The sequence below is a fragment of the Aotus nancymaae genome, unplaced genomic scaffold (genome assembly GCF_030222135.1).
Source record: "Aotus nancymaae isolate 86718 unplaced genomic scaffold, 86718_ANA_hifiasm-v0.15.2.pri h1tg000036l, whole genome shotgun sequence".
In the NCBI taxonomy this organism is placed as follows: domain Eukaryota; kingdom Metazoa; phylum Chordata; class Mammalia; order Primates; family Aotidae; genus Aotus; species Aotus nancymaae.
Genome location: NW_026988450.1, coordinates 94,383,207 through 94,409,889, shown reverse-complemented (window position 1 = coordinate 94,409,889; position 26,683 = coordinate 94,383,207). Strand labels below are relative to the sequence as shown.

The 26,683-nt window shown below is 54.0% G+C and overlaps 1 protein-coding gene across 4 annotated transcripts; it reads right to left on the bottom strand.

The window, feature by feature from the left end:
* On the bottom strand, positions 1–26,426 carry LOC135278084 (lanosterol synthase-like). Of its 4 annotated transcripts, none has more exons than XM_064384751.1 (17): positions 25,406–25,444; positions 25,145–25,283; positions 22,588–22,696; positions 20,909–21,030; positions 19,018–19,114; positions 17,667–17,802; positions 16,968–17,076; positions 16,497–16,615; positions 15,106–15,203; positions 14,125–14,152; positions 11,271–11,327; positions 10,455–10,526; positions 9,185–9,235; positions 8,324–8,473; positions 7,603–7,699; positions 6,778–6,883; positions 1–1,378 (listed from the first exon to the last, which is right to left on the bottom strand). In XM_064384751.1, the coding sequence occupies exons 1-17, from the start codon at positions 25,427–25,429 to the stop codon at positions 1,351–1,353; spliced, it is 1,542 nt and encodes a 513-aa protein (XP_064240821.1). In that variant the 5' UTR covers positions 25,430–25,444; the 3' UTR covers positions 1–1,350. The 4 variants fall into 4 exon arrangements, with proteins under 4 accessions (XP_064240821.1, XP_064240822.1, XP_064240823.1 ...); XM_064384752.1 differs by lacking the exons at positions 1–1,378; positions 25,406–25,444 and adding exons at positions 4,624–5,840; positions 26,380–26,426; XM_064384753.1 differs by lacking the exons at positions 1–1,378; positions 25,406–25,444 and adding exons at positions 4,624–5,840; positions 26,085–26,189.
* Positions 26,427–26,683: the final 257 nt, after the last annotated feature.

Here is a 26,683-nt window from a genome sequence, read left to right as displayed (position 1 = left end):
GAGTTTTGCATAAAGGTTTATTTTGATCTTATGTTATCCATGAAGTGGAAAAAGCTCAGTGTAGTGATGGATACATTTTATTATAAAATGCATAAAAGTTATTATATGTCTATACAATGAAATACTACGCAGTAATAAAAACTAATTAACTACTGATCGGTGCAACAACATGAATAAAACTCAAAAACATTACGCTCAGTGAAAAACATCAGACTTACCAGAACTGCCAATTGTGTCATTTTATTTACAGAAATGTCTAAAACCAGCAAAGCTTCCTAGCTGACTGCTGCCTGGTTTCAGGGGTGAGAATGAACTGCAAAGCAACAGCGGAGAACATTTTGCCATGTTGAAAATGTTTTATATCTTGACTGTTTTCCTTTTTGGAACAAAACTAAATTTCACTTAACCATAACTGTGTAATCTCTATATTTTTCTATACATGCATTTCTAGTAGTTCTTTGGATACAATCTTTTGTTAACAAAAAAGGTAGAATATATTCATTTTCTCATACATTTTCTGTCTTTTTTCTGTCCAAAAATGAAAAGAGCAATTTTGTTATCTGTCCTTTCCTTCTGCAGTTTACTTTGCATAATTTCTTTATGAGAGCTGACAGACATGACCAGAGGTATGTGTGAGGACACCCAGAAATGATTAAACCTGTGTTTCTTATTCTCTTCACATTTTCTTTCTTTTAATTCCTGCGTGCCACAGTTTCTTCTCTATTCTCCTTTGCTTTTCCACTTCAAGTTTCTCTCTCAGAAAAAATGCAGTGTTAATTCCAAAGCTGCTCGTGGGACACTGGCTGCTCCTCCTCATTTCCTCCATATTTGTTGAGGGGGAATGCAAAATCACTGGAAAACTGATTCAAGCAGATTTGAAAAAAAAATTGTGGCCTCGTAACTCAGCAAAAGCATAGTAGCCTCGTCTTGTATGTTGATGGTAACATTCTGGGCACTTTGTTACTTCTGTTTTCTTTTTCTCCCTCTGTGTGTGCTTGGGTGTGTGTGTTCTCACACCTACATGTGTGACTGTGCAAATATTTGTCTTTGAGAGAGTAGTTTTTGTTTTTCTTTCAGTAGCCAAAGTTTAAAGCATTGCTTTTTCTTTGATTCTGTCGCTTTTAAGGTGATCTTTCTTAACACAAGATAATAAAGCAGTAATGTCCTAAAGAATGCTGTTTAATTAATCGGTATCAGCCTCTCCGACAGCTCTGGATGGATACCAGTTACGTACTACTAGTGGATGAATCAGAAAACACCCACTTGAGTAATTTTGTGTTCTGTTGTTCAGATGAGAATCCCCGTTGAGAAAGAAAACCTGTGTGTGTTCTTCAACCTTGAATTTTTATTTCACCAACTTCCTTCCTCCTTGGCAAACCTTTTTTTTTGACAAGGAGACAACTGTGATTAATGACAGTATGACTAATAGATAGTCACATGGTTACTTCTAGTTTGGGAAATGATGCTTAGACTTTCAGTTACTCTTTAAAATTGGTATAACTCTAGTTTGCAGCTGTGCTGTAAAAACGAGTAACATTTTTATATTAAATAAAGTTATAACTTTTAAGAGAGGTTCTGGAAGATATGACACAAAGCTGCTAGCAGCAAATCAAAAAACTGATTAAAAGTAAGGTAAGAACATTTCTGGTTGTTCAGAATGACTGTTATTTATTGAAATTGTGATGCGTAATGTTAAAGCCTTTGAAGAAAAGAATTAAATTTTGTGTTTTATTTTCAGAAACTAGAAAATCCCTTCTTATAACAAGATTGAGCTTTGTATGTGACTGTTTTGTCTTAATAAATTCAGACTTACTTTACATTGTCTGAATTATAATGGAGAAGGGTTAACCGTGGCTTAAAACTGCTCAAGATTTACTTTCACTTTTACCAAGTATTTTATAAAATACTTGAGAAGATGTTAAATATGATCCTGATACTCATACAATTTTCAGAAGGTATACATAATATGAAAAATTTAGCCAATATTTCTAATATTTTTAAAGATTGCTTTATTGGATGGTGTAAAGATAGACCAGGCTTTAGGAGTACTTAATGGAAAAAATATATCCCTTTCTACTCTTACTAAGTAATTGCTAGTACTCTGATATCCACGGAGATGTCTTTACCAACCCTAGGAAAGATACAGAAAAAAAGTGTTCTACAAAATACACTTATGAAACAACCTGGTAGCATTGGATTTATTAAATAGTGAGCCGAGGTCATGCCACTGCACTCCAGCCTGGCACCTGGTGACAGAATGGAACTCTGTCTCAAAAAAATAAAAATAAAAAAAATGCAACCTTAAATATCGGATTAAAGCTTGAGGAAAAATTTTGCCACAAAGGACATTATTGGAACAATTAGGCCAATTTGAACAAGGCCTGCAGATTAGTACTGCATCAACATTAACATTCTGACCTACACTTGCACAAAAGAAATACTCAAGCAGTTGGAAACACAGTACATCCTCTCTGCAACTTCTCCAAAGGTTCAAGAAAGAGCATCTCTGGAGCGCGAGGGAGGGAAGGCAGTGAAGCCTCAGAGGAGAGGAATCCTAGTAAGAGGTAACAGGAGCACTTTTTACTGATTTTGCAACTTTTCTATAAATTTGTAAATTTAGGGGAGAATTTAAGTCTGCGTAGTAAAACAGAATATTCCACATAAATAGTGTTAAAGTAACTGGCAACCCCATACTGCATCTCAAAAATTCTCTAGGTAAATTTAAAATCTTAATATAAAAATCAGACTAATATATTTAACCATTTAAAAGTTAAAAACTTGGCCGGGTGCGGTGGCTCACGCCTGTAATCCCAGCACTTTGGGAGGCCAAGGCAGGTGGATCACGAGGCCAAGAGATTGAGACCATCCTGGCCAACATGGTAAAACTCCAACTCTACTAAAAATACAAAAATAAAAAAAAATTAGCTGGGCGTGGTGGAACACACCTTTAGTCACAGCTACTCAGGAGGCTGAGGCAGGAGAATCCCTCGAACCCGGGAGGCGGAGGTTGCAGTGAGCCAAGATCGCGCCACTACACTCCAGCCTGGGCGACAGAGCAGGACTTCATCTCAAAAATAAAAATAAAAATAAAAATAAATAAATAAAAGTTTAACACTTACGTTCAAACACCCTAAAGTGATAAAAAGAACAAAGAAATTGAGGAGAAAATATCTGTAACATAATACACAAATACTTTATTGTGCTTAAAAATGAAAGAAAAACCATCCTAGTGAAAATTTTAAAAATGGCTGGGGGTGGTGGCTTACCATGTAATCCCAGCATTTGGGGAGGCTGAGGTGGGAGGATGATTACTTGAGCCCAGGAGTTCAAGACCAGCCTGAGCAGCAGAGCTAGACCCCATCTCTACAGAACATTTTCAAAATTAGCCAGGCGTAACAGTATGCACCTTTATTCCCAGCTACTCAGGAGGCTGAGGTGGGAGGATTGCTTGAGCCCAGGAGCTTGAGGCTGTGGTGAGCCATGATTTCACCACTGTACTCCAGCCTGGATAACAGAATAAGACTCTGTCTAAAAAAATAAATTATAAAAAAAATGTTCTAACTTGGAAGTCACCAAAGAAATGCAGAGGAAACCCATGATGAAGTCACCACGGCCCCCCGTGTGCCACATCCAGGATCCATTTCTACACAGTGACAACAGCTGACATGCGCTTCCCTGGCACCTCTCACAGTCCCTCCACTCTGCCAGGCTGTACTCTTGCCCATGCAGGCAGGGAAAGAGATGGGCAGAGAAGTGACCAGGCCAGGTCAGCCAGGAAGAGGGAGGGTTGGGGGCCCACCCAGGCAGGCAGACCCCAAGCCATACAGCTCTAGGGAATAATAATGGTCATGAATACATATTTACCAAGAAAATACCGGTTAAGGTTAAACTGGGGAAAAAGCTAAAAACAACAATGAAAACGGAAAAACAGCCCAGAGGCTACCGAGTGAAATGACACGACGCCTGTGCTGGAGGAGCACGCTCAATGGTGGGGCTCTGAGAAACCCCACCCAGGCACAGAGTGGGCCAGGCCTGAAGAGGGGCGGCAGACCACCATGGAAATGTGCAGACCAACAGCAGCGGCAGATTCTTACTCAGGGGCGAGGAGGGGGCAACTTAGCCTCTTCTTTGCATTTTTCTGTATTTTGCAAGTCTTGTTTGTAAAGAACCTGCTTTACTTTTATTACAGTGATTTTTAAAAGGTAATATATTTTTTAAAAGGCCAATTCTGTGAGTGTGGCTGAGGACAACGCACGCCCACTTCACACCGCCGGGCAGCACGTGGCCAAGGGCGGTGCCAGGCCAACCCCACTCCACACCGCCGGGCAGCACGTGGCCAAGGGCCGTGCCAGGCCAACCCCACTCCACACCGCCGGGCAGCACGTGGCCAAGGACCGTGCCAGGCCAACCCCACTCCACACCGCCAGGCAGCACGTGGCCAAAGGCCGTGTCAGGCCATGGAAGACAATGAACACAGTGCTTGCACCTGCGAAGCACAAGAAAACCCCTGCTCCACCCACGGCTTCCAACAAAAACACAACCAGAATATCCTCAGATGTTAAATGAAGCAGCACACTCCCACGTAACTCAGGGTCAGAGAAGAACAGTAGAAACAGAAAACACTTTCAGTATTTGTGCTGCCGCAGCCAGCACCAAACAACAGTTTTAATTGAACGATATATCAAAACTCGTTTATAGCCTCAAGTGCATATTTCAATACAAACCTGAAATCAAATATCTAAGCATTCAAGTTAGAAAAATAAAGGAGAAAGAAAATAGCAAAGGCCAGGTGTGGTGCCTCACACCTGTAATCCCAGCACTTTGGGAGGCCAAGGAAGGTGAATCACCTGAGGTCAGGAATTTGAGACCAGCTTGACCAACATGGTGAAACCCTGTCTCTACTAAAAATACCAAAAATTTAGCTGGGCATTGTGGCGAGCACCTGTATTCCCAGCTACTCGGGGGGCTGAGGCAGGAGAATCACTTGAACCCAGGAGGCAGAGGTTGCAATGAACTGAGATCACACCACTGCACTCCAGCCTGAGTGACACAGCAAGACTCCGCCTCAAAAAATATAAAAAAGAAAAGAAAAGAACAAAGAAAAGAAATTGATGAAACAAAAAATAAACTCTCCTAAAAAACAGAATCAAAGACTAAGACGGTTTTTGTTTTTGTTTTTGTTTTTGTTTTTTTCAGAAGATCGGCATAAGATCTCAGAAGAAAGAAGAGGATGTCAGCGTTGAGCTCAGAGCCATCTAAGAGGACACGGAACACTCTGTGCCCATCAGTATAAAACTGAGTGGAAAAAGGAAGACTCCCAGACCGACACAAAAATGGAACATCTACTCAGTCCTATAAACTATTAAAGAAATTATACTGCACTCCAGCCTGGGCGACAGAGCAAGACCCCATCTCAAAAAAAAAAAAAAAGAAATTGAGCTTCTAATTTAAAACCTTTCCTCAAAGAAAACTCCAGGCCCAACTGACATTTCCAGTAATTTTTCCCAAATATTTAAGGCAAAAATATTACGAACATTACATAAATTCTTCCAAAGAGTATTTTAAAAAACATTTTCCAACTGCTTTTCTGAGTTCAGTATCATCTTAACAGGAGAACCTCACAAAGACATTATGTAAAGAAAATTTCATATAATTTTATGTAAAGAAAATTTCATATAATTTTATGTAAAGAAAATTTCATATAATTTTATGTAAAGAAAATTATAGGCTGGGCGCTGTGGCTCACGCCTGTAATCCCAGCACTTTGGGAGGCCGAGGTGGGCGGATCACAAGGTCAAGAGATTGAGACCATCCTGGTGGCCAACATGGTGAAACCCCATCTTTAAAAAAAAGAAAGAAAATTATAGACCATTGTCTCTAGTAACCAGAGCTGTTAAACTCCTAACAAAATATTCCTCAAATTGAATCTAGCACTATATAAAGAGTGCATCATGACCAAGGTGAGTCTACACCAGGCTTAACAAAAGTAAAAACTGTAATCATAGTAGGATAACGAACCCGCAAAAACCACATGCCCTTTAACGTACCCTGTGACATAGCAACGACACTCCGAGGTACATGACCGTGAGAAATAAGTACCCAGGAGCCAAGAGTGTTCACAGGAGACGCTTCGTAAAAACCCAGACTGAAATCCTCCCCGGTGCTGAGGACAGGCAGCTAGACAGCAAGGCACCTGCATTCAACCAAAGGCCCGAGGGAGAGGACGCTGCTGCTACCCCAGCCACCTGGCTAACCTCGAGCAGATGAGAAGGCAACACGAAGTCCACACCTCAGGGTTCCACCTAGACAAGGTTCAGAGCGAGCAACAGAAACCCACAGCCTGGCAGGCGTGCGGGCGGCCCCCTCATGGGGATGCCTGAGGGCTCTGGTGGCATCGCCATGTTCGACGTTGGCACTGGGACCTGTTTGCTTCAGAAGATCAACCTGTGCACTTTCCTGAATATTTGCCACCCTTAAAAACTGCTACTGGAACACAGGTGGAGCCGCGGATGAAATGCTTTTTAACATTATTAAAAGATAGGGAGAAAATCCAGTTTTGTGTTGTAATTATGCTATTCTGAGCCCCAGTAGATACTTTGTAGGCTTTAGGGCATATAACTGCATTCAATAACCTCTGCAGGCTCCCACGTCTACGTGAGTTTTGTTTCTGAGATGGGCCGCCAGGGCTGTGCTACAGAATGCTGCGTCTGGGCCTTGGCCCCCAACTTGGCAGCCCCCACACTGAGTGAGAGCATCCCGGGCCGAGGCCCTGCGTACCTGATCTCGGCTGCCCTGTGGTCTGGGAAATGCTTGTGGAAATGCTTAAGTGCCTGCATCACGGCCGAGGTGCACTCCACATACGTGTAGTCAATCATGATGTCCCCTGGGGAAGGGAAGGAAGAACCAAGGTGCTGAGTCTCACCCTGGCTGCCCAGGGCCTACAACTCAGGCCAAATCATGACAAGCAAGAGTGTCGCTGTGTGCAGAACCCGTGCCTGGATGCTGCCTCCCCGACCAACCTCCAGAGCAAACACTGGCCGGCCCAGGACACACACCTGTACTACGAGAGAGCAAAGATGAGGGGAATGCAGCAGAAAGCTGCAATCCCAGCCCAAAAAGCTATGTGTGATGGGTAGAGGACCAGGAAGGGGGCATGTGAGGTGCCCAAAGGTGGACCAGGGGTGAGATCCTGCCCCCAGACCAGTACAGTGGCAGCGATGCACACATAGCCTACCAGCCCATGACGTGGGTCCCCTCAGTCCCCACAGACACCTCCCTGCAGGCGCTCTGGGATCCACGAAGTGGGCTCGCAACACACAGCAGCCTCCACAGAACATAAGCCCTGTGGACTGAGCAGGAGCCAGCCCAGGCTGTGCACCTCACTGGAACCCTCCACCATCCCATCCCCTAGGCCTGACCTGATGCCCTCCTATCCACAACACAGGGATCCGGACACCCCCAGGGATGGAGGAACACAGAACAGCCTGGGCTGAGAGAGGACTCCAGACAGATCTGCTGGTGAACCTGGGCCCTTGCAGCCTCGGGCAAGGGGGAAAAGCTGGCTCCAGGGTTTGTGTACCACGGTGCTGGCCGACCACTCACCAAAGACCTCCGAGGGGTTCAGCAGCTCCAGCAAGCGCCCCCCACGCTTGGTCTCGTAGGTGGAGAACCCTCCGTCGGGATTCCTCATGTTCAGCAGCTGAAATCACAGAGCACCCGAGAACTCACCCACATGATGAGCACACGCAGACGCCCAGGCCACAGTGGAGCTTTCTAGAGGCAACACTAGGGCTGACAACCAGTGGGGCAGGCACGGGGGCAAGAAGCCGATTTCCACATTAACCAAGCCCTCGGGTGCCCCGAGCAGCAGCTGCAACCTCAGCCGTCAGGGCCTCCACGCGCAGCCACCTGGGAACACGCCCCTACACGTGCCCATGACTTAGAAACCAAGTGTGTGCTGCTGCCAGAAACACACGCAACAGCCAGATGTGCTGAAAGAATGTGGCACCAAAACCAATGGAAACTCCTCCTTCAGACACCCAGTGGGAAGCACCAGAGAGAAACTCGGGGGCCACACCGGCTCCCGCAAGCATCGCGCTGAGCTGGACACCAGCCCTGCTGTGCAGGGCCCTGTGCAAACAGCACAGCAAGCCCTAGGGGTCCAGCTAGAGCTCACAGTTCTCCACATGCAAACGCCGTCCAAGGACAAGCTCCTACAGCCCGGCCGGAGTGTGGGGGGGTGGGGCTCGTGGGAGTGGAGGTGAGCACGCAGCTCATCTGCAGACATGAGCTGTGGACGGGACTGCTAGGACCACAGCCTTACCACAGCCACCGCATCGCAGAGCCGCTCTCGGGGGATGTGCTCGGTTACATAGGGACACTTCTCCTGCAGGAGCAGCACGGCCTTCAAGGCCTCAGCCGTGCAGTCAGCAACAATCCAGTCACAGTCCAGCGTGCTGAAGGAGAAGCCGCCCTGCAGAACACGACCCGTGACCCTAGGCTGAGGGTGTCCACACCCCAGTCCTCGGAGCCACCCCACAGCCACACACATCACTCCCCACCACAGAGCACCCAGTCAGGATGGGGGTCTATCCACCAAAGGTGTGGGTGCGGCCAGGGGCCCAAGCTGGGCACATCTAGATGGAACTCCAGCTTCCAGCACAGAGACCCTCAGGGCGGCAGCTCACACCCTCAACACCTTCAGATCTCACGACGGGACAGGACGGGGCACAGGTGCCCCCCACCCCCACTGTAAACACGCAGCAGCTGCTGTGCTCATGCCTAATTTCACAGAACAGAACGCACCTGTGGTCACAGCCCACCCCGGCTGAGGTCTCTTCCCTCTGCCTTCCCCGGACGCCCTGGCTACAGGGCGTCCTGAAGCCTATATGTGCCATGACCACCTGAACCGCTCTAAGGCACGGCCACATGTGCAAGCAAATGGTGCCCCCATGTGCCAGGCAGCTCAGCAACATGAGGCATGGGCCCCTATGCCAGGCACACCCAAAGACGCCAAGGGAAGAGTCCCGCCTTCAAAGGGAAGGACCAACCTGCTGAGGGCAGCCTCCCCGGGGGATGGGGCAGGGACGGGGCAGGGACGGGGCTGGGACGGGGCAGGGACAGGGCTGGGACGGGGCAGGGACGGGGCAGGGACGGGGCAGGGACGGGGCCGGCTCCCGAATACCTTGCTCATCTGGCGGTAGTACTTCTGGTAGTCGGGAGGGTTATCTGGGACCTGGGCAGCATGGAGGGCGAATGTGGAAGCAGAGAACATGTCAGCACCGGGGACATCACTGAGACAGACGGGGCAGGACTGGAGAGGCAGGATGTGCCAGCCACAGCCCCCGCTGGTGCTGCGAGGCACCAAGGGCCCAAACCAAGAGCTCACCACCCACTGCTGCTGGGAAACGTGACTGGCCAGCAAGGGCTGAAACTAGCCGAGACGGGAGGCACATGCCTCCCCTGTGATCTCCCCACTGGCCAGGAGGCAAGGAGGTGGCCCAGGCCTCTGTGGTGTGCTCTGCCAGGGGCTCCCGCTGCCTCCTGAACAACCCCAGCTTCGTGGACCTCAGCTCCTGGGCCGTCTCTCCTGCCTCAATGAGAAGGGAAGAGGCCTGGACTGTAGTAGGGTTCAGTCAACCTCCCCAAGTCTCCATCAACCAGAGCAAGTCCTGGGTAGGAGGCAGGAGGCAGGAGCAGTCCGCTGTAGGGTCAGCCACAGCAGGACAATGCCCCTCCCCTGCCTGAGCCCCAGACAGGTGCCAGCCTTGGCCACACAGAGGCCAGGAACATCTAGAGGGCCTGCAGAAGCAACGTCCTGATGACATCTGAAGGGACATGGTGAGACGGGCTGGGGGGGAGAGGGGCAGCTGTTCCAGGCAGAAGGACACTGGCTGAGGCCGTGGCAGGGACAGTGGGAGACATGGGAGGTTAGGGCGCATGTATGGGATGACTGTGGCTGCAGACTGGGGTGTAGGCGTGTGTGAGACACTGAGGTCAAACTAGGGGCTGGGGTACCGTCTGTGGGCAGCTGATCTAGCAGGATGGACAGGGGTTTTCGCTGCAAACAGTCTCAGGAGGGAACGTCCACAGGCTGGCATCACCTCCGTGGGCAGAAGGTGCTTCAGAGACCCAGAGGTGGAGTCTAGGCTGCGCAGCTCAGGGTAAATGGCCCCTACCTGTGCCTGGCTCCTGCACACCATGGCTCCAACGGGAGCAGGACGCAGAACTGCCAGCACCCCCAGCCCCCCAGCACCCCGCAGGCCTCACAGAGCTGCTCCGGGTGAGGCCAGCCCAAGGACGGGTGGATGGAACAGGGGTGGGGAGGGGCAACCTGAGATTACCAGCGCAGGGAACGGGGCAGGGTGGAGGTGAGGCGGGCACTTCTGCCTGTAGGAGATCCCAGCCCTGATCCCCCTCTTCAGCCCCCTCAGGGCCCCAGGCACAGGCCTCACCTGCGAGAGCCGCAGAAACTCATGTGCCTTCTGCAGGCAGGACGAAAACTCGGGCCTGTGGTGTCCACCCGCCTGGAAGAGACAGCAGGACAGAGAGGCTGAGCTGTCCTTGCACGGCCACCATGGCTGAGTGGGTCCCCGATGGTCCTGGCCACATCCTGCCCCGACTGGGAACCAGAATGAAACTGGCAGATATCTCCAGAGAGTGCCAGAGTTTCTTGCTGCACTTACCTTTAAAGACAAAAAATCAAAGGTCCATGAGATATGACAAGACGGAAGGGAGCAGAAGAGACCATCTATGGGTGCCAGCACCCCACCCGCCCAGCGAGCGTCTATGCCCAGAGGATCTCCAGCACCCCGGCGTGGGCAGGTCCTTTGAATGGCCCAGCCCTCAGGGCACTCCAGAAACACCTTCAGAATCCCACCAACCTCATTCCCACCAGCATAAAAATCCACTGTTGTTTCTCTGCAGTATTGGCTGGAGAATGCCCATAATGAGCAGTTCCAGTTCCAAGAGGCTGGAGTCCCCCTCCTGCCCATGCTGAGAAACAGCCTTCACCAGGCTCCCCTGCGCACACGGCCTCCAGCTCCTGCCCTCCCAAAGCCTCTGACCCAGCCCAACACCCAGGGCTGCTGGGCAAGGCCGCCCCGTCCACAGCACCACCATCTCAAACCAGAGGCCAGAGCCCAGGTCACTGGAAACTTCAAGGAGCCACAAGTGTGTGGCCAGCAGTGCTGCCCTCAGGTGGACACGAGGGCTCACGTGCACAGGAAGGAAGGTCAGCTGAGGCTGAGAAAAGAGAATGAGCCACGAACCTCTAGCAGAGCTTGGATGGCGAAGGCAGTGTCCCAGATCTGTGAGCCGTTGGTACCCTACACACAAAAGACGGGCATTACAGCAGCAGCAGCCTCCCCCACTCCCACCTACGGCCTCCAGGAGCTGACAGGCCCGAGGGCTGGGTGCGGGGGCTCCTATCCAGCCAACACTCAACCTCAGGCTCTGAGCCCTGTGCACCCCTCATGGCTGACAAGGGCCTCAGAGAAGGCTGAGTCCTGCAGGCAGACATGGGTCAGGGAACCCCACCTTTCTTCATGGGCCACCAGGCAGAACAGTGTCCCTCTCAGGACACCTGTAGGACTGGACAATCCCCCAGAGGCTCAAGCACCCACACACAGAGCATCCAGCTGCCCTCGCCCAGTCAGAGCAGTGCACCTCAGTCATGGTGATGCCTGGAAATGACCCCATTTCTAAGTATACCTGAGGTGATGGAAACTCTGCACAAGGCTGGGAAGGCCCTACCTCAAATGTCACCCCGGACCTGGACTCCCAGATACATACGCTGGTCTCAATTCAAAGGGCCGGTGACCAAACCCCAGTGAGACAGTAGCTGGACACTGACCGCAACAGACATGGGGATGGTGGCAGGGGGCGGCAGGGGGCAGAGGCATCCAGACGTCATGCACTGGAGGAACGAGCCAGCGACCACCAGAAAAGCACTCTCGCCAAAGAAACACAACGGGATAAAGCCTCAGTGCATGGCCAGTTCACAAAAACTCAGAGAACAGAGGGAGCAACCGGTCAGATCCGGAACGTGAAGCCCTTCAGGGAGGAGAAAAGAGGCCACAGGAGACTGCTGTGGACGAACAGGAGCTCAGATACCAACACGCGAAGGCCCGTGTGGGCCTGGCCTGAACCCTGACTCACACGCACCAACGGCAACGTGAGGACTATACCCGGGAACCGTCGTGAAGTTTGCTGGGTGTGACAACCACAGAGCAACTCTGTAAAAACACAGAGGCCCTCATTAGCCCGAGGTGCACTGAAGAGAGGGCGCAGCGGGGGGCTGGTCAGGGAGGGGCAGGGAGGCCAGGGCCTGCTCTGGGGCCGTTACTCATGTAACTCATCCACTTTGCATGTGTTTAGAAAACCATTTCACAAAACATGGACCGTGTCCAGGGAGCCTCGGGGGAGCTCAAGGCCAGCTGGGTGAAAGCCCATGGCTGGGGAAACCTGGCACCAAGGGTAGCCCTGGGGCGGGCAGTGCTGGGCCCCTGTGTGCCCATCCCAAACATGACACCCCGGACACCTCTGGAGACTCCACATTTCCACACTGAATCAGGTGGGGGACAGAAGACAGACCCGCAGGGCATAACCCTCACCAGACCACAACACACAGGGCAACACTGTCTGGGCTTCTGACACACCCACTGTGATAATGCACAAAGGGGCACAGGCTCAGCCCAGCTGGACAGAACTGGGGTCTACAGGGCCCCCAGAGCCAGGACAGGACCAGGGTCAGCCAGGACCCCGCCCTCAACACTGCCCTGCTGCCCCCAGGGCCACACCCAGGACAGCACCATCTACAAAATCTAGACGCTGAGCGGGACGGCGTAGAGAAGGACCCGCAGTACACGGCATAGACAGTGCAGGCAGGGAGCCCACGGTTCCTGTGCAGCGGGCTGTTCTCCTCCCACCTCGATGACCAACCCGCTCCGTAGAGCAATGACCTGGAGACCACCACAACCTCCACCCGGAGCAGGCCACACCCAGGCGGATGCTTCCGACATCACAGACCGTATAGCAGAACACAGCGCTGGCCCTTCCTAACGCAGCTCTCGGCTACTCTAGCCCACAGACTTCTGGGAAATCTGAGACACCTCGGGCCTCCCCCACAGTGGTGGCAGACGCACAACCCCTGGAGGGCAAGGACACGGTCAGGCATCCGTGCCTGGAAACAAGTGTATCTTCTAAAAGCTCAGGGCAGGATCCAGAAAGAAACCGACTATCGCCACGTGGCCAAGTGTCCAGCACACCCGCCTGCTCCTCCTCTCCCTGGACGTGGCGATGGCTGCCTGCCTCCCTCCCTCGTGCTTGGTGCCCCTCATGACTGGGTTCCAGTCCACTTAGGGCAAGTTCCCAGGCAGCTCCCAGGCCCAGCCACACGCCACCACGGCCCTCCAGGCTCCTGTCCTGTGCACCCACAACCTTAAGAAGGAGCCTCTTAAGAGTGTCGCTGGGCGCAATGGCTCACGCCTGTAATGCCAGCACTTTGGGAGACTAAGGCAGGCGTATCACCTGAGGTCAGGAGTTCGAGACCAGCCTGGCCAACATGGTGAAACCCTTGTCTCTACTAGAATACAAAAATTAGCCGGGCGTGGTGCTGCATGCCTGTAATCCCAGCTACTAGGGAAGCTAAGGCAGGAGAATCACCTGAACCTGGGAGGTGGAGGTTGCAGTGAGCCGAGATTGAGCCACTGCACTCCAGCCTGGGCAATAGAGCGAGACTCCATCTCAACAACAGCAGCAAAAAGAGTGCATGGAGGAGAGGCCCCCACTAACCAGAGCCGCCTCCTGCCACGGTAACAAGAGGAGAGCGTCTGCAGCTCCGGGTCTGTTGTTACACGGGTGGGCCCACTCGGACCATCAGGGCAAAGAGCAAACAGGACAGCTGCAGACAGACACTCGAGAACTGTGGGCACCCACACAGGGACCGACGGCACCCACGGGGACACAGCCAGAGGCCTCGACTGACTCAGCGTCCGGTCACACGCTGCCGGGACTTGGTCCAGGAGGAGTTATTTCTGCATCTTAATGAACCCAGAAGGAAAAGTAATGAAGGGTAGAAATGACTGCAAAGGAATCCGGCAGCCGCAGTCCTGCAGCCCTTACCTGCATTTTCATGCCGTCAAGGCCCATCCTGTGAGGACAAAAATGCCCAAGTCAGGTGCGAGGAGAAAGCTGGAAGCCCAGCCGGCTACCCAGACCCTGCACTCAGGGAGGTCCCAGGGAGGGCATCTGTCCCCTCCCCCAAGGCCTGGCACTGGCCTGGATGCCGCCCCAGCTGGGCTGCTAGACTCCTGGGCATGAGGCCCACACGCTAGAGAAGACAGGACACACTCACCCAGGAAGGGCGCACCCAAGCCAAAGGGCGGCAGGAGGCTCCCCAACCCCCGACCCCCGACCCCAGGCCGCCTCAGCCCTGCTGCCCGTGTTCAGTGCTGTGGGACCAACCAGGGCTTCCCACCATGGGACCGTGCTGTGCCATCCACGACAGGGGCCCACCTTCAGGGCATACTCCATGGCTGACAAGCTCCCCTTGTCCACAGGCCTTCCTGACGCCAACCTGCACCTGCCCTGCTGCCCACCACGCCCCTCCTCACTCTACCTTCTAGGACCATCCCACTCTTTGACTGGGTGGCAAATCTTCCAAGTCAAAGACAACCCTCGGTGGCTTCTACAACCCTCGGTGACACTACTGGTCCCTGGTGGTGTTCCCTGGTGGTGTTCCTTAGCAGTGTTCCCTGGTGGTGTTCCCTGGTGGTGTTCCCTGGCGGTGTTCCCTGGTGGTGTTCCCTGGCGGTGTTCCTTGTTGGTGTTCCCTGGCGGTGTTCCTTGTTGGTGTTCCCTGGTGGTGTTCCTTAGCAGTGTTCCCTGGTGGTGGGTGCTCCCTGGTGGTGTTCCCTGGTGGTGGGTGCTCCCTGGTGGTGTTCCCTGGCGGTGTTCCCTGGTGGTGTTCCTTAGCGGTGTTCCCTGGCGGTGTTCCCAGATGGCACCGTGGTGGCCCCCTCACTGGGATACGGCCGAGGCTCAGATCCAGCCTTCGTGTGGCTGCACTGAGAGGCCTCACCAGCACATCCCAGCCACACTCACCAGAGATAGTCCGGGATTCTGGAGACGTGCTCCTGGAAGGCAGGGGAGGTGGGCCCATCCACATACCAGCGCAGAAGCATGTTGATGGTTTTCGAGATCTGCCGGAGACACGGCCCTGTCAGGGCTCTGATCCAGACCCACAGCAGCCCCCAGGGACAGGGTCCCATGTAGCTCACTCAGGGCCAGGAAAGGGGCCTTCTGCTCTAACGGGCGGGACTGAGCGAGGATGGACAACAAATGTGTACCCAGGACCCGACTCAGACACAGGCAGTGTCAGCTAAGACCATGGCCTGGCTTAGGATGAGGAGGGACCGCACTCCATCAGTGAGAAGTGAAGGGTTCCAGGAGAAGCCATAGGGGCCAGCCCACAACCAGAGGGGCATGGGCTGTCAGGCGCCTTAGAAACAACACAGGGGACAGAGGCAGGGCCCGAGGGGCCCAGGAAGAGGTGTGGACATGGGACTGCAGTAGCAGGAAATGTCTGCTCCCCTCCTTCCTCAGAGCAGACTGTTCCAGAGGCCCCAACTTCTTATTTATGGATCTTACAAGTCAAGATCCAATTGCAAGCATGTTTCTAACGTGCTTAGTACAGATGTGCTCTATATGGGATTGAACCGAAACCCACACAGAACCACGTCACTGCTGACCGGAAAACAGAGGACCTGCTGCAAGGTCAGTCGGGATTTGTGATTCACTGAGGTGGCATCAGGCCCAGAAAACCCGAGATGCGGCATCAGGGTGGGACTCGGTGGCCCAGTGCCACCGGGGTACATCCAGAGAATGCCAAGGCCAACCCACTACACCGCAGCAGCTACGGCACAGCCCAGGGGCTGCTGACTCTGTCAGGAGGCGGCCCTGCGCCAGCACAGCCCGGGGACTGCACCCTCCAAGGCCACTGAACTAGCCCAAACCTGGCCCCCCGTGGGCCCCACAGAAGAGAGAGGTCCGAGTCCCTGGTTAGGCAGGAGGAATCAGGAGTGGAACCCGAGGACCCTGCTACTCCCACCCACCCTGGGCGTCTCTAAACCCCCTGGGAGAAGGACAAATAATCAACTATTTGGGGAGGGGAATTTGGAAGGAACCAAGTGAGAAAAAAACGCCCCTCCCAGCTGGCCAGAAAGATCTCAGGAAGGGCCTCCAGGAGAGGACCAGGCACCCCCCAGGACAAGAGCAACTGGAGAACAGGAGGGAGGGTCGAGTGTGGGGGGGCGGTTCCCTGAGCTGGGCGTGCAGGGAACCAGGACAGAAGTCCTCAAACGCCTGTGGGATCTGAGGGCCACCTCCCAGATGGCGGTGCACTAGGCTCCAGGAGACCCTACTCCCAGCTCATGGACTTTACTCTGGACCCCAACCCCCAGCGGCTGCAGCCGGAGGCCGGCGGAGGCACTGACCGGGCCGATGCTGATGCTCTTGGTGAATCGGTCGTCAGCCGCGATGTGCTCATACAGCTGCTGCACGGCCTGCTCCCGCAGGCGGACACTGTGGTGGCTCTCGTACAGGTTGAGGAACGCTGCAGGGGACAGGGGTCAGTGGACGCCAGGCACCAGGACCCTGGCCTCCGCCTGGAGCCCCGCGCACCTGGACTTGCCCTTCTCCAGGGTTCCCCTTCCCCACCGCCAGACTTGGTTGCTGAGCTTCTCCTTCCCTGCCCAGGAGGGGCACCCCACACCTCCTACACACACCCTTGCTCGGGATGGGCTCCTGAGACTGGAAGTCAGTCCTGCCGGTTCTCGGGGTGGAAGGGCCCGCCTCCTGGGGCCTGGCACAAAGATGGCCCAGTGCCACTGGCAGGGGATGAGTTCATGAATGAGTGGGACAGCCCGACCACGGGCTGCCCTGCCAGCCCCTCAGGAGGCACTCACCATATACCACATGGAGCAGCCAGCTGTGCGGTGTATACAGCTCGTCTGGGGCCACGTTGTTCCTCTGCGCCTGCCAGTTGATGCTGGCGAAGTCCTCCACATAGAGCTCCTGGTGGGGGCAGCTGGCTAGCCTGGCTCAAACCGGGAGGGGCAGTCTCCCACCACCCACCCTCAGGGCCCTGGACCAGCCCCTTCCTGGGTGTGTGTCGGGGGGGCCCTCCAGCAACTGACCCTGAGGGTACATGAAGGCCTGGCCATTGTGGCTATGTGCGGACCACTCTGTGGAGTTCCCCAACTCCATGAGCCCCAGGCCTACCCAGAAGCTCATTTCCTCCCTCTGTCCCTCCTCCTTCCCCAGGGCAGGCCTGATAGACATCCTGCACCTCAAACCCCGCCTCAGGGCCTGCTTCCTGAGGACACAGTGCACATCTGCCTCCTGCATCTCTTGAGTCCTGGATGTCCCCCTAAGAACCCCGGGCAACAGCTGCTGCCTGTCCCATAGCACGAGTCCCCTCTGGGCAGAGCTTGGAGGAAGGTGGAGGCCCACTGTGCTCACAGGGCTCTCGGTTCCACAGGGCCCCCAGGTGAGCGGACAGGTGTGGTGAGATTCCAGGAGCCCCAGGCCCTATGGGTCGGAGCCCCAGGCCCTATGGGTCCCAGCCCCAGAAGCCTTCGCTTTGTTCCCTGATGAGGTCCTACCTGGCGGAGGCTCTGGATGAGCGGGTCCTCCGTGGCACTCAGCCGAACAGCGTAGCAGTAGTTCATGGGCAGGTAGACCTGCCGGCAGTGGCACCACAGTGTGGAGGGGTGTGCCGGTGCCCAGTCAGGAAACAGCCTGGGGCAACAGCAGGAGTCACTGGGAGACCCGCAAGACGGAAGCCTGCCACTCCGCCAGGATCCACACCTTGGGCCCTTCCAAGCACGGACACAGGTGGGTGGCTGTTCCCCACCGCATCAGTGCACCTGCGGCATTTCTCAACCGTGCTGCTGAGGGGGACAGTCGAGCCATCGGTGCACTCCCCAGGGAGCTGCACCTCCTGGTTCAGTTAGCATTTTGTACCCTACAGCCAGGTGAGGGAGCTCCTAAATGCTTAGGATTGTCTGTGGGTTTCTTAGCTGCAACAAACATACCTTGGTAACATAAAACATCAACAAGGGGAATATGGGGTGAGGGCCCCAGCGAATACTCTTGGCTCTCTTTGCAACTTTTCCAGAAATTGGAAACTATTCCAAAATTTAAAGTTTACTTTCAGGCTAGGCATTCCTAGCACTTTGAGAGGCTGAGGTGGGCAGATCACGAGATCAAGAGATCAAGACCATCCTGGCCAACATGGTGAAACCCTGTCTCCAATAAAAATACAAAAATTAGCTGAGCACGATGGCGCATGGCTGTAGTCCGAGCTACTTGGGAGGCTGAGGCAGGAGAATCACTTGAACCCAGGAGCCAGAAGTTGCGGTGACCTGAGATCATGCCACTGCACTCCAGCCTGAGTGACAGAGCGAGACTCTGTCACAAAAAAAAAAAAAAAAAAAAAAGACACTAGATAATAAGAAATTAATGTTGGCTTTGCTGGGTATTTAAAAGCATTCGGTTCTGTTTAGAAAAACAAACACTGATCTTTTAAAGGCAAGCACACTGGGTCCGCAGGTGAGGTGTGACGCTGGGACACGTTTCACATTCCGCAGCAAAGGAGACAAGGTCAGCAACAGCAGCACAGGACGCCCCTGTGCAGGCTGCAGGAGGGACAGCTCCTTCTACTTCTACAGATGCTCAGTTTCCCACAAGATGCAAGCCACCCCGCCCTGCCTGTAGCCTGACTCAGGGTACCCCCATCCACAGCACAGCCACCTTCCTGCCAAGCTGGGAACCCCCTTTCTGTATCCCTGTAGGACTCAGCTCGATCAAGGACCCCGCCGGGAGCCTAACTGCACCCACCCACAGAACCACCACCCCTCTCTGTCTAACAGCCTGCACCTGACCACTGTCCCTGTCACTCTACTCTTCAGGGAAGCAGCAGCCACCCGACGACCAAGCCAACAGCAGGCATACCACATCTCTGGGAACAGGGTATTGAGGCCTTCCCAGCTGTAAACATTCAGGACAGCCAGCCAGAACTTCCCCCAGGAGGGGATGGCCACAGCACCACCTGAGAGGAAAGAGAATAGGCCCGTGTCATCTGCTTCTTGTCAGCAGAGCCCACGCTGTCTGTAGCTGGGAAGCTTCGCCCTCCAGGAGTCAAGCGTGCCCCTCTCCATGAGTCAAGGGCAGCCTCATGCGATCTTGCAAGCCCATGTGAGAAGCAGGTTCCAGAGTGCTCAGAAATGCCCTGGACGCACGGCCCCTAGGTGAAACCAGTGGCTTTCCTGGGAGTGTTTCCAGCCCCAGGAGAGGTGTTTCCAACCCCTGGCCCCAGGAAGGAGCCCATGAAGACAGCCACCTGGAAGGTCCAGGGACACCTCAGTGCTCAGGCGAGCGAGGGGCCCAGGTGCACACGTGCCTGGAGAAGGCGATGAGCGGCAGTGAGAGCGCGCACTCGGCCTCGCACTCTGAGCCAAGCCTGAGCTGCCCCAGTCTGTCATGTCCACTTGGCAGACTGGTCCTGCACGGGAACAATGACAAGCCCCAGACTCCAGAGCAGCTCCGGCACACTGGCCCCACGTGCCAGAGCCACTTCCAGCAGCACTCAGTTCCGGCACAGCCACGCCGTCTAAACATACTGCTGAGGAGTCCCTGCTCCAAACCCCAAAGGGTATGCAAAAGCCAGCAACACCCACGAAGCTACTGAAGTGCAGCCTGAACACATTCCTCCACCAGGCAGGCGCCAGGACTGTGGCGGGGAACCAGTCAGCAGCCTTGGGAACACAGCATCGAAGACACCAAAGGCTGACAGTGAACTGATGACAACAGTGACAAGCTCATGAAGGAAGGAGGCAGGATCTCATGGGAATGCATTACAGGACACTCCACCTGGCACGGCAGGTCAGGAAGGGGCCCTCGAAGAAGTAACACTGCAAGTGTGAGCCACCGGGGCGGGAGTGGAAGGTAAGAGGCTCCAGTGCACGGTGAGCCCTGGTGTAGTAAGGACCTTTGAGGAGCTCACAGGTCACCCCTGTGCATGCAGCAGAGAGCAGGCAGGCATGATGGGCTACGGAAGGTCTGGGAAAGGCCGGGGGCAAAAACCAGGCCAGGCTCTGCAGAGCCACAACATGAACTAGACTTTCTTGGAGCAGCAGGAGCCATGGATTCCCTCGGCTGAAATCACCGTCAGGGCCGACAGGCAAGAGGAGAGGTAGCCAGGCCAGGCTTGACAGGTGCAAGCTGCACGGCTGCCCCCGCCTGCAGCCAGGCTGCCCCCAGAAGGTGGCTTCTGTGTTCTTCCTCAAGCAACATATTAATGTGTTTCGTTTAAGTCTTGGTCAATTCAGGAAACAAATGATTACCTGGTTGTCTTAATTTGCTTTGCTTTTTTTTTTTTTTTAAGAGACACGGTCTCACTCTGCCACCCAGGCTGGAGTGCAGTGGTACAATTAGCTCACTGCAACCCAGAACTCCTGGGCTCAAGTGATCCTCCTGCCTTATTAGCCTACAAGTAGCTGGGACCACAGGTGCATACCATCACACCTGGCTAATATTTTATTGTTTTTGTAAAGACAGGGTCTCACTATGTTGCCCAGGCTGGCCTCAAACTCCTAGGCTCACCTTAGTCTCCCAAAGTGCTGGAATTACAGGCATGAGCCACTGTACCTGGCTCTCAATTTGCTTTTTAAGAAATTATGCATCGGTTAAACAGTTTCTGCCTATTTCTGCTTTGACAAATTCCCTGTTGATGTGTTTTGCCCACTGTTTCATCTGGAGGTGCACCTTTCTATATCTCGTTTGTGAGAGCTCGTTATAGAGCTGACATGATCCCTTGACCCAGCACGTGCTGCACGGGGCATACCTTTCTTGTGAAGAAGGTTCCGGGCGCGTACCACGTCAGGATCATCAGGCCCAACACCCAGAATTCTGAGACAGACATAGTTGAGTGCAGTCCCAAACACAGTGGACTTATCCTCAATGTGCCTACGGGAGCAGAGCACAGGTGGGAAACTGGTATCTGTCCTTACTTCTAAGAAATAAAGCAAAACTTTCTGGAGTTTCCTCAGCAAACTAAGAATGCCAACATCCCTTACCCTGACATAACACGCCAACACAGGAGACACCTGAGCGGCCGCTCTCCAGTTCATGCACCTCCCACGCCACCCGAGCCCCGCGCCATCCACCTAGCCCACCTGCTCGACACCTTCCCGAGGGCGGTCCACTCTGGGCTACGGCTCTGCTCCCAGTGTGTGCCACGCTGCAGGAAAGCTGTCCAGCTGCCTCCACCTGCTGCCAGCCCAGAGTCCGTGTGGGGAAGCCCTGCAAGAGCTGAGGCAAGAGTCTGAGGCCTCAGTCAGTTTTCATATAAATACTGAATTAGAAAAGAATTAGAGATATAGTTACATAGTTATTCCTATATATAATCATAATCACATAACTATTTACATGCAATCATAAATATATACATATATACAATCATATCATCTCTAATTTTACTAGTAAGTCTCAGGTCATGAAGTAGTCCTTCTCTCCAGGTGTGAAGACAAGAAACTGTGGAAATAAAGACACAAGACACAGAGATAGAGAAAAGAGAGTTTGGGCCAGGGGTCCACCGCTACCAAATCTTGGAGACCGGCGGTGCACCCGAGGGCCTGGACACTCTGACTTTTACTGAGTACTAAGCAGGAAGCAGGGTAGAAAGGCTGAGGCAACGGGTGGTCAGTGACAGGGTCAGGTAAGTCACATGTCTTGGAGACAGGGGCTCAGGATTTTCAAGAAGCCGAGGCGAGGAGAAAACCTAATGCGTCAGCACTTTTTTCACACTTGTCAAGAATATCAAGGACATTAAAATTTATTTTACTATTACTAATTCTTATCTGAGAAGAAAGAGAAGAACCAGGTGCTGACGCAGAACGTGAAAGTAGACGTGGAACGTGACCGCTGAGGCACAGCGTCACACAGAGACAATTAAGTCCCCCGGACGTCTGCGGGCCTCCCTGACAGCCGCCAGGCCTACCACAAGAGCTTGGAGAAGTGGAGTTTTCTCCTCACTCCCCCGAGGAAGGCGACGTCTCAGTCATCTTGGACGTCTCCGTCCCTAGCTGGCTAAACAGCAGGCACTTTCCCAGCGCTGGCACTGCCGCACGGCCGAGGCATCCTCCAGCAGCCCTTATGCGGGCGTGACAGAGGGCTTAGAGTATCTACCTTAGGGTCACCTCTTTCCCAACACCACTTCGGTTCCATACTTCTTGACCTGAGACTTATTAGTGAGATTAAAGATTACACGATTGTCTATACGTATATTTATGATTAATGTGAATAGCTATGGGATTCTTTATGACCATATATAGGAATAACTATGACGCCAAGGCCCCACCTGCACAGCCTCAGCCCACTCCCGTCCTGCTAGGCTCTCCCCAACCCACCCCAGGCCCATAGCTGCCATCCTCCTACCCCCCGGCAGCTGCCTGGAAACCCAAGCATCTCCCACATGAGAACGCACACGTGCGTGTGCAGTGACACCGGGGCAGGCACACTCACAGGCCCCAGCCGCCGTCGGGTAGCTGCACTGACCGCAGATACCGCGCAATCTCTTCTCTGTATCCGGCTGGCAGAGGGATGCGTGCCACGTGGCAAGTGATCAGGAGGCCTGTGTGGCAGGAGAGATGTTCCTCGCTTTGGGGAGGTGGGCATCGCTGCTAAGACCAGGCCCCTTTCCTCCTGAGTACCCCACTCCAACAGGGAGCTACCTACTTCCCATAAAAACACCCCTGGAAAGGCAATTCCTCCCAGGTCAACAGGCACTTTGGGCACAGGGCCAGAGAAGACGTCAGCCACAGCACAGGCGATGCTCCCTGCCTAGGGCCTGCAGAGCCCACTCAGCCACGCCTGGCTCGCATGACCCGCTGGGTCAGAGAAACACCAAACACTGCACAGCACCTCAGGAAGGCCTCCCCCAAGTGCCCCGAAGGTCCAAAAGGAACCAGCACTTTAGATCAGTGGACCCTCCATGAGGGGAGAGTGTTGGTCTTGCTTTAACATCTGCTGGGAAAAAAATACAAAACTGCTCACCCTTGGATGGGGTAATACCTACTTGCTTATTCATATTTTTCTGTTTCATAGATTTTTTATAAGCATATGCCGCTTTGCAAATGTCAGGGGGGAGGGAGCGACAATAAATATTATCTACTAAGAACCTCCGTCCCCAGCCTGGTCCTCTCAGGCACGGTGCTCACAGGCCACCCTCCACCTCCACTCCCCATGCTTGGTTCCATCAGCCATGCGCCCCCAGAGCCTAGCATGGGGCAGGTCTCAGGGCAGACCCCAGCCACATGTGCCATGGAATGAATGCCTGACTCTGGCTTAGAGCATCAGAAGCCCTAGTGGACAAAGCATACAGACATGCCCTGGAAGGAGAGATGGGCTGAGAAACACTGCACGGGTTCACATAAAATGAGCTATCCCAAAACACACCCGTCTCTTCCTATCAGTTATGATGCTGTTAGGACAGGGAAATGTGCAGACAGGAGCAGAGCCGGTCTGCAGAGCCAGCATCTTCCTGATCTTACAGGCAAGGAAACTGAGGCACAGCCAGTAAATGGTGGGGCTAGGTCAGAGCCCTTTCAGTGCTCACCACAGTGCTGCCCAGTGCCACACAGGCACACGCGACGGGAGCTGTCTACACAGGATCGTGGACTCCAGGAGCATTTTCCAAAGTCCAGAAAGAAGGAAGAAAAGACCCAACTCACAGCCAGCCCACAGGAAGGGTCCCAGCAAGCTCAGCCCAGAGCCAAAGCAGCAAGAACAAAACAACACAGTAACCCCACTGACCAAACACCACAGCGTGCCTGACACTGCACATAACCAAACCTGATTCCAATCCAGTCACAGATGAGGCTACAGAGGCAAAGTGAGGCTGACTCATCTCCTGACCAACTCTATGTCATCGTCTTACCATGAGCCAAGGGAAGAAAGAGCACCTCAACGTCCCCTAACGACAGGCCCTCAAATCCCAGGACAGAAAAACTCAGTGCTGTACAGTCCAGGTGGCAGCAGGGCTGGGAGTCAAAGCAGAGATGGAATCCCAGTGCTCATCTTGCTAGTCTGGTGGCCTGGAATAAATATGCCTCGGTTTCCTAATGGATCCCATTAGGCTTATTCTAAGGACTAAAAGAAGAGCAGGCCTTGAAGAGGGCTTGGACTGCAGTAAACACCATGGAACCATTTTTAACATTAAAGGCCAACTCTTCCCAAACTAACACGTAAGCCCGATGCAACTTCATTCAAAGTCCCAACAGGTTTTATTCTGGGACAGAATCAGGATAAAGGCAATTTGGATGAGTAAATGGATAGACACAGCTAAGAGATGTTTTAAAAAGAAAGGCGACGAAGGTATATAAGAACTTTAAATCGACAGCGTGGTAAAAGAAAACGACGTATCAATGAGCTATCACGGAAAGAAACCCTACTTATGTAGGAACTCACGTCAGTGAAACAATGTGAGCACAAGTCCTAGGGAGAAGGTCCTATTGCGTAGGGAATTTCCCATTTTACAAGGCTGAGGATTTCTGTGAAGAAACACTCCCAGGATGCAAAATAGTCTCGTGTAGCCAAAGCAGTTCAGTACCCAGGCAGTCCAACTGCTATCCCCCTCCTACTCACTGGTCTGAACCTGAAGCTCCCCTGCATGAGCTCCCCTGCAATAGCTCAAGATAAGTTCACAGCAGTTATCAGCTTCCCACCCACCACTCGGCCCACCTACAGCCCCTTGGCATACGCTGGGCCTTCCACCTGGAATGCCCATCCCACTCTGTGCTGAGACTTCAAAGCCCACCTTCCTCCTCCCTCAAGGCAACAGACCCCTAGAGAACCACTTGCTTCCCTTATCAGAGGGCCTGTCATCCTACATGGCCAAGGCTAGCTGATCCCCTAGCACCGACAGCAGGTGGACTTTGACACGGGGCAGAGTTTGCTAGTCCTTTCCTATGTAAGCTCCCGGATTTTCACCTCTTCATCAAAACCCTAGACCAGGCTGGGCCAGGATCCCAAGGATGACCCAGGGTGGCCGCACCCTCGGGCTGGGGCAGCACACTCCTACCTGGCAGGAGGAAAAGTGGGCCACCGTAATCACCCGTCCAGTGCCCATCCTCAGCCTGCAGCCCCATGTAAAACGTCATCCCGTTCAGAGCCCCCTCGCAGGCGGTGTGGGCTTTGGGCAAGTCCTTAAAGTAATTCTTCTGTAAAGAGACCAAAAAAAAAAAAAAAAGAGAGAGAGAGAGAGCGAGCTGAGGGTCCTGCTGCCCGGCCAGAGGAGCCCTCCTCACACACAGCCCAAGTCAAAATAGTGAATCTAAATTACTGCAAAAGTTTCAGCTGTTTCCATCAAAAGTATGAAACTCTGATGCGCGTATCACATCTCAGCAAAGTAAAAGGACAGTTCCACATTTTCATTGCTTTACTTTCCAGTCACGGATTCTTCACAACTTCTCCAAGATGTCTGTATAAACCAGGCACCAAAGGGTGGGGCGGGGCACGGATGCCCCCTGGGTCCTGGACTCGAGCCTCTCAGAAAGGGCCCAAAGGATGGCACAGCCTCTCCCACGGCGGCCAGGGCTTGGCGGAGACCAGCCAAATCTCTTACAACGCACGCAACTAAGACACTGGGTCCAAAAACTTTTTGTGCATAAAAACAAAATTACGGCCGGGCGCGGTGGCTCACGCCTGTAATCCAAGCACTTTGGAGGCCAAAGCGGGCGGATCACCTGAGGTCGGGAGTTCAAGACCGGCCTGACCAACACGGTGAAACCCCGTCTTCAAAAAAAAAAAAGTTACAAGTGTCTTTGTAAGTCAGAAATTATCTCAAAATAAGATGCTAAAAAACAACATCAGGAGTGTCCTGTGCGTGGCATGGAGACGAAGGGGCCGCGCTCGCAGCTCTCCCGGGCGCTCGCAGCACCCACCCTTCCGAGAGAAACCAGCTCCTCGCGGCTCCCCGCTCAGCGCCCCGCGGGGTCCCAGCGCTCGCGGACGCCACTTACGGTGTCCAGCCCCAGGGCGTGGGCCTCCAGGCCGGTCTGCCCGCGGCCGGCGCGCTCGTCCTGCAGGTAGGTCCACGTCTGCCGGCCCATCTCGCAGCTGAGCCGCCAGCGCCCGAGGTCAGTGGCGGGCTCGGTCTTGTAGGGGCCCCCTCGGCGCCGCAGACACCTGAGGGCCACCGGCCATCAGCGACCCCGGCCCCGCCCCCCCGGCCGCCGGCCCACTGCCCGCGGCGCGCTCTCCTCAGCACCCAGGACCACCCCGCATTCGCCAGGGGCCCGGGGCGCGGGGACTCACGTGCCGTCCGCCGTCGCCGCGGCCGAGCTCTACGCCGCACGCCACACGCCGCCCGCTCCCGGACAGGCCGCCCGGCCCCGCCTCCCTCACGCGCACTACGCAGGCGCCGGCCTCGGCCGACGCTCAGGCCCAGGTGGGCCGATGCCCGCGCAACCAATCAGAGCCCCGCGAGCGTGCGCCCGGGGTGTGCCAGGCGACCACAGTGGCTGAGCGCGCGGCGCCCCACGCGGAGTGGGGCGGGGCATGAGGGGCAGGGCTAGTGGGTGGGGCGGTGGGGGCGGGGTGGTGGGTGGAGCCGACGGGG